The sequence below is a fragment of the Punica granatum genome, chromosome 7, assembly GCF_007655135.1.
Source record: "Punica granatum isolate Tunisia-2019 chromosome 7, ASM765513v2, whole genome shotgun sequence".
NCBI lineage: Eukaryota > Viridiplantae > Streptophyta > Magnoliopsida > Myrtales > Lythraceae > Punica > Punica granatum.
In genome coordinates, this window is record NC_045133.1 from 16,691,951 (window position 1) to 16,704,702 (window position 12,752).

Consider the following 12,752-nt stretch of genomic DNA (forward strand, 5'->3'; position numbering starts at 1 on the left):
CCTCTACTGTGTAATCATTCGACCAATCAAACTCCCCGTTCTGATCGGTGCCCCCTTGACTGACATCTTCTTGATTCTGCTGATTTGCCTGTTCTATGGTCACCCTTTGTTTCCACGTCAATAGGAAATCCGTCTGAGTTGGTTCCTTGCATTGCACTAGTAGCCTCGGACCCATGGGATGAGGTTAACTCATTTGGTGTCTCCACTGAAAGAGGCTGTTGCTGTAGCCACGGAGGACTCCTTCAGCGAACTGGCTGTCGTTGCAGCAAACTGGCGGTTAGTAACGTAGGTGCCTCACCGGCCAACTAAACGGTGTAGTGGTGACTCCAATCCCGATTGGGTCTTTGGCCACGTGTCTAACAGAACATCCCGAAGTCGGCTGCGGAGGCCTAAAAATCACGTCCGCGCGACAATCCCTTACCCCGAAACTCAGGCAACTTACCGGCTATCGACCTCTGGGTCGTAAATAGGTAGGGGTGACTCCTTGCTTCTCACGCACTCGTCATTCACGACGCCCTAGGGAAGATAGAATTCCCAAGCCGTGCGACTGTGGCACGCGTTGGCCCTGACTAGATGAAATTCGGATTTACACATGTATCGTTTTTAAAAAAGACACTAATGTCTGAAATTAAGTACTTAGTACTCGAAAACTTATTTGTTTATTCTCGAAAGTCTGTCTTCTAATATGCAATCCCCAGGTACTTTATCCGCCTTTTGATTCGATGTGCACCCCAAACAGTAGACTCAATTCGGGCTGGAATGAGGTGCTTACATATATCTTTTAGGAGCAATGCACGTGCTTCTATACTAGTAACTACTAAAGGGCAAAGATAGTCCCACCACGATAATGGAGCATGCAACGTCTTGATTAATGGGCAAGTGCATGCACTATTCCACTACACATTTTTCTCTCATACCTAACTTTATGTTTTTTACCCGGTAAGATCTCATACCTAACTTTCTATCCAGCAATAAGCGGGCGAACTTCCTTATATATTGAAAAACAAGATTATATGTACTCTCATATTTCTCCAAATTATGGCAACTCCACTCATCACAGCCACCCAGTGTTTTGTGTCAAAGTCCAAAGAACATGAGGAACATGTGGAGAGAACCTACCAGAGATATAGAGAGCTCATAGTCCCAACCCTTTGAAGGCATAAGGATGGTTGATGGACATGTGCACATGTACCAAGGCTATTGGTTTGAGTCCGGAATCAGCCTTGAAGGAGTGATGTACTTGCACGAACACTTTAAACCTTGACCAACCGATGCTTTCATTGCCACTCCTCCAAAATGTGGCATGACTTTGCTCAAGGCCTTGATCTTCTCAATCATGAATAGAGCAACTTTTTTTGGATGAATTTGAATAGAGCAACTTATACTGATATAAAGGGGCATCCATTACTTAGAATTAGCGTGCATGAGTGCGTGCCTTTCTTGGACGTGCACCTGTTTAGGACAACCCCTTCAGGGACCCGGAGATCCTACCCTCACCTCGCTTGTTGTGCACTCACACCCCCTATGCCTTGTTGCCCGAAATGGCATCAGGGCGCTTGTGGTTGTCGAATCGTGCAACATTAGGAGGAAAGCAGCTCGACTGTCAGAATTTTCTCTTACAGAAGCATTTGAGTCATTCTCCCAAGGTCTGTCTCCATTTCGGGCATCAGGGCGCTTGTGGTTGTCGAATCATGCAACATTATGAGGAAAGCAGCTCGACTATCAGAATTTTCTCTTACATAAGCATTTGAGTCATTCTCCCAAGGTCTGTCTCCTTATGGACCATTCTGGGATCTAATCTTAGGATATTGGAAAGCAAGTCAAGAGTATCCTGACAAGGTATTGTTCCTAAGATATGAGGACATGAAGAGAGATTCAATATCGCATGTGAAGAGATTGGCCGAGTTCTTGGGGCATCCGTTCACCGTGGAAGAGGAGGAGAAAGGCATCGTGCACGAGATTCTCAAGCTGTGTAGCTTCGAGAGCATGAACAAAGCCAAGGTTCCCGAAAAAGGGAACTTTCATGAAGGACCTGCAAACCATTTCTACATTAGAAATGACGAGGTGGGAGACGCGAAGAATTATCTTATGGTGGATATGATGAGATGTCTCGACGAGATCACCGAGGAAAAGTTCAAGGGTACTGGGTTGACTATATGACAATGAACCAGGGACAATAGCTAAATAAATCTGGAGGCCGCTTGGAATCAACTTTGCCACTACTATTACCATATATGAACTCGATTCCATATTTACAATGTCATGGTGTTACTGTTATCTACAATGTCACTACGTTGTTATGGTGTTATCTGCAATGTCACAGGTTCTCTTGAATTTTATCTTTAATAGTGAATGAATCAAGACTTCTCATAATGGAATATTAATAATTTTTTTGCACTCGCCATGTATAAGCAAGCCCCACTTTTGGTCGACGATCCACTTCGTCTGGTTGAAGAATTGTATATAGGATGCATTATCAGACTGTTAGGTGTCCACGGGAATGGAATGAAAAAAATGGAGTGAGTTTCGTATAGTAACATGTGATTATATTGAGATAAAAATAGCGATTTCTGGGTTGAACTAGAAAATATCAATAACTGTATTTAATTGGATGCACTTATTTTTATTTAGTAGGAGGATACATTTATTTTTTAAGATATCATTTTATACATTATTATGGTAAACGCTTTTTACACTATTTGCGAATTGCCACCTAAAAGTTTTTGGACTTGGCGGTGGGCTTATGAATTTGACAAAGCTTTGGCCTTCGTGGGCCATTTCTCCTATTAAACTTTATGTGTTTCAAGGGCTCTATTGATCGATAACACATATATCTGGACTCATTCATTCTCTGAAGTGCGAAAAATGGGTGTAAACATGGCGGTAAATGTAAAAGATACTAAAAAGTAAAGATAGATAAGAAATGTGTGTTGAGTATGTTGTCGAAGAATCTTTAGAAAGTCTTCACTTCCAGTATTTATAGGCCCTAGAACGTCCTTCATACCAAGTGATGAAAATAATCTTAACTATGAAAAATCTAGTAACGTGATACGGAAATCACATATTATATATCTTAATTATTGGGATGAATAAAATCAAATCTAAGAATCGATAAGGAAAGCCAGCCCATAAATCAAGCCAATTCCCATGTCTAGAGGTCGGATCCACCCTAATAGGAATCAAATCTGTGTATTTCCGCGCTCAAGCTCTCTTGCCTTATCCTGTCCAAATGTGGGTATTGCCGTGGTTATCGGGTCGGATCCACTTGGATTCAGGTCACTCGAATCGGACTCTAACTCGATTTCCCGCCTAAAGTCATCTAACGGGCTGCCGCTATTGGGCCGTTGGGTTTCCTCTGCTGGAACTGGGTCCCAAATAAACCGGGTCTGGGCTGGAGCGAATCAAGCTGCCTCTTCCCGCATCGGGCCTTAATTAACAGCCCCACATGTCACTTTATCACCCAATCACGTGCTTATCTCCCAAACTCCACGAAGTGCAGAAAATAGATGTAAACAGCATGTGTATGGTGTCGAAATAGTCATGATGGAGGAAACTACTAAGTTCATCTGTGATCCAGCTCACTAAATCGTCTGACCGTGCTTCGATGCGTTTGCTACCTTTTTTCCCCCCTTAGTTGGTATAGGATAAGCGTTAACTTCTTAATAATTATGATGCAAAAGCATCTCAAGCTCTGTAAATATTCTTAATCTACTTATCAAAAAAAAAAAATCTCAAGCTCGCTCAAAATTAATGGATAATTAGGGCAAAATGCATGCGCTATGCCGCAGGCTGAAATTTTTTCGATTGATAATATCATAATTGTGATTAATGCGATGCTCGATATAATACATAACCTCTGTATATTAAAATAGAATTAAAATCATGAACTCTTAGTTGTTAGCAAAACTTTTAACTTCTTACAAGGTATATTAGTTAATATATGTCACATGATATAAGATAGCTATACGCAAAAATCAATTTTAATTCATATATATAGGCTAGAGGCCCATACATATGCACACGTCCTGTAGTTCAAAGCCCAAATCCTATGGGCCCAAATGGGCCAGGCCATCAAGTCCGCACTTCGGCTAATTGCCCAATTCTAGTCTTTGTTCTTTTTAAATTCCTCATTTTCATTCTCCAGCGCGGTGCCGGGTGGGAGTGCCTTGGGCCGCATGGCACCGGGGCGGCCCTTGTCCCGTCATTGCCTGCTCTGATTTTTATTTATTTTTTAATTATGGTCAAGCAACGGCTATTTTAGACGTTGGTCACGAATATTTTTTTTTAATTTTCAATTAATTCATTAAAACCCTATAAATATTATAACACATAACAAAATACTTCCCACAATCCTCCGAGTTAATATTACTCCAATCAATTCAATCTCGACGAATTTCTCAATTACCTGCAAAATTCCAACTTCTCTAAAAATACAAATTTCTGAAATCCCGAATCTTCAAGCTCCCAAATTTCAATTCCTGAGAATTCCCCAATTTCAAAAATCCCTAATCCAAGCCTGCCTCAACTCGATGGTATCTCTTGGGATCTCTAATCCAAACCCGCCTCATTTAATTATTTTCATTAATTTTAATTAATTAATTTAATTTTTCTATAATTAAAATAAATTATTTATATTGCATAATATTATATTTATTCATTTATATATTTAATATAAAAATTGTGTAAAACATCATGGATACCCAAAGTCGATGCCTTGCACTGGAGTGGCATTTTTGAGGTGAGCGCTTCCATGGAATGGGTGCCTTACTTTTTGATGTGTAACTCAATGAGGTCCTTTTGGCACCCAAAGGAGGCACTTGCATTGTAGATGCTTTCATTTGCTTTCACGTTTCGCCTTCCTTTGTCATCTTCGTCCTCCTCCTGCTCTCACTACCTTTGCAACGTCGCTCACTTTTGTTTACGGCCATTAGCGGTTGATTGTGTCTACATGCGTAATTTTGTTGATTTTGTATGCCAGTGTGATGTTCTTGTGTGTGTTGGTGTTTAGGAGGACGTAGGAATGGCACTATGTTTTTTTCTACGATTTTTGGAGTAGCATTCAAGTTTTCCTCCAATCTATTGGATGCTTTTTTTTTTTTCATCTTAACTTTAGTATTCGGAAGTCCAATTGGACATCGACTAATCCAGTTAAGTGGGATCGACCCACTAAAGGATAAAACTCTCACAGCATTAATTTTCTCCATTCACAAGATTCAAATTCGAGACTTTGTTTAAGAGGACTAAGGCCGAATCGTTTGAACCAATTAATATTGATTATTCGATTTTTCTTTTTTTAATAATTTTTTGTTGTCCGTAGCTTGTATTAATTCTATGAATCTCTAGTGACTTAGTTGTATCTTTATTAGAAGAATATGACATACCGACACTTTCTTTTCGTAACATATTTAGTATATTAGTTTCCCATTATTTCAGGGGATCGTTTCCAATTTCATGCTTTTCCTTTGAGCAGCTTTTTCTCCCCGGAAATTTTCCTTTGGGCGAGTTATTTGTACATGTATTATTTCTTCATTTGAATAAATTAAGCTTCGATAGCACAATTATAATATACAGAGTTTAAATTGGAGAGATGTTAGTAGAAACATATTTCAAAGACACAACATCAATTGCCTATGAAAATTCTGTGGAAATAAGGAAGAATCAGGTAAGTTGTACACTAAAATTAGCCAAGTGAAGAATTTAATGCTAAGTTTCTCTCAACTTTATGCGTTTGCTCCGATAGAGTTTCAAGTGTCCCTAAAAATTTATGTAGAAGAAAACATATTCATGTAAGCTAACTCTCAGCAGTCTTTTCTTTTCTTTTTCTTTTTCTTTTTTCTTTTGCCAGGATAGTATTTTCTAAGAATACATATTTTCAAGTAAATCGGTCTTAGGTTCGAATCCCATTTCTTGCCTTCTTATTTTCAAGCTTCTTTCGGATTCGGTAGTTGGCAAAGGGTAGCAGCTTTTAGTCTAACCTATTTGTGGATTGGTCTATGATACATATGGTTCGAAATGCATGTTACATGAAATAAATTACTAGTAATTGTTAGCACTCCATTTTGACTCACCAGTTCATACAATGTACATCCGCAACAATCCAAACTATGACTTGAGCATCAATGTAGAAGAAAACTTGACAGAGCAGCAAATTGCTATTCATTTTCAAGCCAACAGAGATAGGCAGATGATTCAAGCACATGAAAGAAGAACATACATAATCATCCAGCGACATACAGAGCAAACAAAGAGCCTAAACAACATCCAAACCGGTGTTTTCAGAGTACATTGCCGATAGTGCTATTTTCTGCTGGTTCGCTCAACCATCAGAAGATAGTCAATATTGGACTCCAAAAATCCCTTGCGGCGCCAAACAGATGAAAAGTGTCTCTGAACACATTTCGCAGATCATCTGCTCAACACAAAGTAATTTTCTATATATAGAAAACTTTTCCGAAGGAGTCCAGAAACACCGGTTCACCAGAGAAAAGTTAGTGCCCGATGTCAAATGCAGTCACATCCAATAATTATACAGAGCATGAGCATTACTTCAGATTGTTCTTCGGAATCACGCAGACACCTCGAATGACTCCCGAACGGCAAAACAAGTATACCCCTTAACGGAAAACCATATCTGGAGACTGCTCTGACAGAACATCAGCAAACCAAATTAGCCATGCATTGCCCCAAAAACTACAGCGGATAGACGCAATTGGATAAATCAGACTGCAATATCCCTTTCAGTTTCCCGAGTGATCTCCGAATGATAGAAAAGAACGTTTTCAACAGAAATTCATAACCGGAGGTCCTTTTTATGGAAACTTGACGCCGGAAGGTTAGCCAATCCAGTGCCGCTTATCCCGAGGCTCACTGTGAAATCCTCAGATGGAATCTCACAACCTGTTTAGGCCCTCAGAATAATGCTTTTAGGATCTCAGAGGTACTTTTTCAATCCTTTGGAGTCCGTTCTCAACGAACAGAGATCGTAGCGATCTCTGGATCATCCAAGCAACTCAGAAAGCATTCTGAGAAATTCGGCTTCGGACTCCTAAGACGTCTCTGGTTTCACATTGGCAATACCGGCTTAAGGGTCAATTATTCAGTCTGATTGACAATGCACGTCAAAAAGACCAATACGGAATGCAGATACGAGATATGCATTCAGAAACGGCTAATTTTGCTCTGATCGCCTGAAACGGGCAAAACCGGCTTTCAAGCCCAAAAACCACAGAAATATTCTTCTGGGCAAAATGGACAATCTTAGGCTCGCTTGAATCGTTTTCGTGCGCACAATGACAATTCAACGTTTGTTTGAGCCACGAACCTCGAACACGCAATCAATCGAGACCCGAACTTCCCTCAATGACTGTGGGTTAAAGAGAATGCTTGAAACCCGAAACGGGTCAAGGAAATCCACGGCTATTCCCAAGAGGAAAGAGCCGAGAGTTCTTTGACCTTATTCGGGTTAAGAACGGTCTCTTTACCTCAATGAAATCCATTTCTCAAATTTTATGCAAATTGCAAAATTTCAATGCTAACCACTTTAAAATATTTTTTTTTAAAGCAAAATGCATGAATTCATGCATCGGTGACTCTTTCAAGGGTCATTTGGGTTCCGAGGGTATTTTTGTCATTTTGACCAAATTATCCTTAACCTTCCTAGACCCGTCTTGGTCGCCGTGTCATGAATTGTTTTCATTAAATTAATCTTTTCGGGTACTCGGACTCCATTCAGTGGATCAATCCATGATCTGTCTGATTGTCTGTAACCGCACATTTACTGCATTCGGCATTTAATTTTAAGCTATAAATCCACCAACGGGTTAATCGGGACGTTCACATGACTAAATCATTTGACACTGATAAGTTTGCATGAATTGGTAATCAATTGATAACTCGTGTCGATAAGTTGTCAAATGACGTTTGTTAGCACCCCATTTTGGCCCACCGGCTCCCGATACAAATACTCCCGACCGAAGCTCAGGTTACTATTCGTGACCCGACAATCGGAGGCGAACGAACGGACATGGGGGCACGGACTACGGAAGAGAAGCAGGAATCGCTAGAGACGCATAGAAGGGCAATCAGGAGAACGAACGAACAGCGAACCCCGAAAACAGCAGAGGCCGGCACTGTGGCACTATTCATCATCAGATTACAGCAGCATCAGAAGGTATCCAATATGGGACTCTAAAAATCCCTCTTGGTGCCAAAATGACCAATGGCACATCCGGGCACACTTCAGAAGCACCCTGCTTAAGCCGGGGCACTCCTGAACATTCACAGACACCTTCCTAACGGGGCCCCCGAGAGGCCCGATTCACGAACAAATAAACGGCACCCGAAAACAGGCCTGCACACACCCAAGGACCACCAGGACCAAGGAACAAGTTTCAGACTGCCTTTCGGAGTTTGTCTTGGTTTCCCGAGTGGATCCCAACCCGGAAAAAGGGCCCCTTTTTGCATAGAAACGTGGCCAGAGACCCTTTTAATGAACCGTCAGTGCACGAAATCCGCGCCAACCAATCCCGAGGACCTCAAAGCCTAGGAAAAAGAACCCTGATCGCATTGCACAATCCATTTAGGTTTCCCGAGTACCATTCCGGCAACAAAAGAGCCCATTTCAAGCGGAATCTTCCGCTTAGAGCTCATTCGAGGAAATGTTGACGTCCGAGCTTTGCACCACCCACTCCCAACAACCCCCAGGGGCTAGGAAATCATTTCGGCTCGGACCAAGCAAATCATACCGAGCTCCCGAGTGACGTTTTAATGGTCATAAACGTATTCACGAGCACATCGATAATTCGTCGTTCAAGTGAACCACGAAAATCGAACGCCCGACCAATCGAGCCTCGAGCTTCTTCCGGCTTTTCTCCTAGTCAAGTGGGACCCTTGAGCTAGCCAAGCCAAGCCGCAAGCCATGGCTTTTCTCTAGAAGCAAGCCAAATGAGCCTCCACCACACATTTTCAAAACATCTTTTTACACCCATCACTTCCCTTCTCCCATCCATCACCTCCCATCACCTTTCAAGACAACTTCTCCACCATAATCTTCCCTCCAATAATTCGGATCTCCTAAGCACCACTTAATTGCACTTAACTTCACTTAATCTTGTCATTAAGCTTGCTTTTATAAGTGCATTGGGTCATTAGCTTAATGACAACTCAATTTCCATTCTCTCTCAAGCTTTCTCAATCTAAGAGAACCTCCAAAACCCTCTCAAACTCCAGCAATCAGTCCTGGTCGTTCAGCCCAAGCACAGCCCTGTTCAAGGCCGAAATTGCTGGAAAACTCAACCGTTTTCCGGCGACCGCCACCCAACCCGAACCAAACTTGACCAAACTTCATATCCCCCATGTTTTCGACCTCTCGAGTCCATTTACGGTGTTAGTTTTGCCATTTGAAATCATCTAGGTCCCATTTCAGCCCAATCCAGATTCGGGTCCCTAGGGAGTTTCCCGGTTTCTAGGCGAGTTCTTCCTTCCCTACTTATCCGAGCCTCAAACAAACTACATATCCAACATGTATTCGACCTCCCGAGTCCATTTCACGTTTAAGTTTTGCGATTTGAAGCTCCCAGCAGCCCGAACCAGCTCTGTCCAGAATCGGGTTCCGTAGGTGTTTTCACGGCTTCCCGGGCTTCCTAGACATTTCCACTACCTCACGACTATGGCGAGTCGTGCAATCACTTCCTAGGGGTTCCTTATGACCTTCACTCTCCCCCGTGACAAGATGGTCGCGTGCCGAGAACCGCTTAACCGTGCACCACCGCCATTTCTCTCTTTTCTCCCTTCACAGATTTTTTCCAGTCTTTACCGGTTTTCTTTGCATCTCTTAGGAAAATCTACATGTCCAATCTTCACGAAACCACTGCAGGAATGATCCTCAGTCAGTTAGGAGTCCAATGCCACCGATCTTGCATCAAAAGATCACCGGAAGCCTCCCGTAGAGTCGTTTCTTCATCGAGTGCCAGTCGGGTCTGTTCCTCTGGTTTTCTATTCTGACCCGAACTTTGCAGGAACATACAGGTCAGCTCGGGTTGAATCTCGCTACAAGCCACATATCACCGTGATCCTCACTCAGCTAGGAGTCCAATGCCACCGACCTTATGCCAAAAGACCACCGGGAGCCTCCTATAGAGCCTTTTCTTTATCGAGTGTCAGTCGGGTCTGTTTTGCCCCGACTGGGTCCGTCTCTTTTTACTGACCCCGACTTTGTTTTTGATTTCCGGAAAATCTACGCGTGCTCTCCTCCCAAAACCACCATAGACGCGATCCTTATTCTCTTGGGAATCCAACACAACTGGCCCCGTGCGAAAATTCCATCTCGATCAACCGGTACAGCCCCGACAAGCCGGACTGCCAGTCGGATCTGCCACCGACCCGACTTCACTGATTCGGGTCTGTTCGTTCCAGGGGGCAAAATCGACTTCCCGAAGCCGTTTTTTCGACTTTCCTCGACTTTTCCCGCATCCCAGGGTTAGGTATAATCATTCCCGACTTAGAGAAGTTAAGACTTTTACATTTTCTTTGCGTTTGTAGGGCGATAAGGCGGTCCATGACCGATTCGCATGCAAGTTTATGTGTTTTTACATCGTATTATGCATGTCTTCATCGTATACAGTGCTAGCATGTCGGGAAATAGCTTGAATCGGAGTCGAGAAGACCTTGTTGGCTCAGGCAAGCCAATGGAGCCTCTCGGCCTCACCCCAAGGGAGGTGGCTGAGAGCTCCTCTTGGCTTCCTCGGGCCATGGATGGCCTCCTTTCCCCGACTCAAGTCGTTTCCTGAGTTTTTACATTTTTCGCTTCCCATGAGTCGGTGCCGTTTTATCGATTCCTCTAAATATCATGTTTGTGCTTGTTTGTATGTTTGGTTGCGTTCCTAAGATCATGGCGGCACCGGCTATGTAAAAATGTACGTTGTCATTGTGTTTGATGTTTTACGCATGCAAGAAACGGTCAAAACCGATTCTTGGAATTGATTGTAATCACAATTTTCATTTAATCGTTGGTTTCAAGTTAATTCGTATGCTAGGTACGTTAATATCGAACAATCATTTCATTGATCCATAACAATTGAGGTTCGAGGTTTCAATCATTAAACCATTCCACGAACGGGAAATGGGACGTGTCATTTGGTTAATGAAATCATTCGGCTTAAATAATTGAACAAATTGAATATTAATTTGTAAACGCATTGACGGATCACGAAATAGTGGAAATGCCCTTTTTAAAAACCCTCAATTTCAAAGCATCGAGATGCGGGACACAAATAGAATCAGTGTCCAGGGAGTACTCGTGTGCTATGACTCGAGTCCGGGCCCAATTTGAGGCGGCTCAAGTCGAAACACGCGAGTCCTCTTTAGACCTCTTCGTGTCATGTAGTCTCAATTTTACGCGTGCATCTCACATACCTTATCGTCCAAGGGTATAACCGTCATTTCGTGATTCGCCGATACCCTAGGCATTAAGGAGACCGAAACACCTTGATCTATGGATGAAAAAGGGCAACCCGTTCGGGTGTGAGTTGCATTCGCATGACCCATTTCATTCACTTTTCGGTGTTTCTATCTTCTTATTGTAGGTTCGGTAGTTAATGTTGTTATTTCTGTCACAAAACACACAAAACCGAATTAATCATGCATTTGGCTTGATCAAATATTAGATAACGGATAGGCGGAATGCTAGATTCCAATATAGAGTCAAAATACGAGTTTGGCAAATTCGGTGAAACCGTAGTGACACCTCACTGAATAGAATTCTAAAACAAATTCACACATGTAATTGGCCTAGAACCATGTCACAGCCCACCTTTTTGTTTGCCTAGGTTAGATACATTGTTTGCTAATCAACCCCGGTTAATAACTGATTAAATCACGTACATTCGGCATAATGTACAACTTGTCTGTATTTATCTGCATTTATCAGTTTTTGTCTGTTTTTCATCAGTTTTATCAGTTTTCTTATGTTTCCCATTTGCTTTTGCTGATTTGTTGCGACTCGGGTCCGAACCCATAGGTTACGTAATATGTGGGGTCCAACACCCCAAATCACCGAACACGAGGTCCAACGCCTCCTAACTCACTGAGCGCGTGCAACCCGAGTGCGGAATGGGATCTAGCCTCGAGTTACCATCACACTCCAAGTATGGCCTATGTGGGAGGCAATTTGGATTGGATGTGTGAAACGTGTTTAGATATCACCCGAGAGCTCGATTGGTCCAACGGTTACAGTGGGAATCAACCGGTTCCCCTGCAGACCGTTGGTTTGATCGGACCAGACCCCCGGCTCGTTGAGCTCGCGTTGCCTTAATTTATTTATCGGTTATTCAAAACACATGGTGAGCCGGAACGGAATATTGACCCGACGCAAACCGATCGGGATCCATTTACTTATTCAGTTGTATTTTGTAATTACTCGAGAGAACATTGCGAGGATTCGTTTGTACATTCATTCATTCATTTGTAAGGATCCCCGATCGGCGAGCGAGAGGTCCGAGTGTCGAACTGGTCAAGTTGGTCTATTGTTATCAAGAGAGGAGTAAACTCGAATACTCGTGGTCTCGGTTCGCGCAGGAAATCGACCACCATGGTCCGACGAACTGTAATGCGAAGATAGTGAACCGATTCCTCGACGCACAAGTTTACTCATCTTTCGGATTCTTGGCCCAATTTGATCAATTCATCGACTTTACGGTGTCAAAACGGGCGAGTCAAGTGCAACCATAAATCACGCGATAAATAAACAAAACAGC

General features: G+C 42.6%; 1 protein-coding gene across 1 annotated transcript; it reads left to right on the plus strand.

The window, feature by feature from the left end:
* The first annotated feature begins 1,423 nt into the window (after positions 1-1,423).
* LOC116214435 (flavonol 4'-sulfotransferase-like) lies at positions 1,424-2,160 on the plus strand. The gene is made up of 2 exons (XM_031549841.1): positions 1,424-1,646; positions 1,766-2,160. Exons 1-2 carry the CDS (start codon positions 1,424-1,426, stop codon positions 2,158-2,160), a joined length of 618 nt encoding a protein of 205 aa, XP_031405701.1.
* Positions 2,161-12,752: the final 10,592 nt, after the last annotated feature.

What these genes read in the sequence shown, in the direction of transcription:
- LOC116214435 (XM_031549841.1), top strand. Translation starts at nt 1,424, where the DNA reads ATGAGTGCGTGCCTTTCTTGGACGTGCACCTGTTTAGGACAACCCCTT. An exon ending in ATTTGAGTCATTCTCCCAAG is followed by an intron (nt 1,647 to 1,765) that starts GTCTGTCTCCAT and finishes CATTCTCCCAAG; the next exon opens with GTCTGTCTCCTTATGGACCA.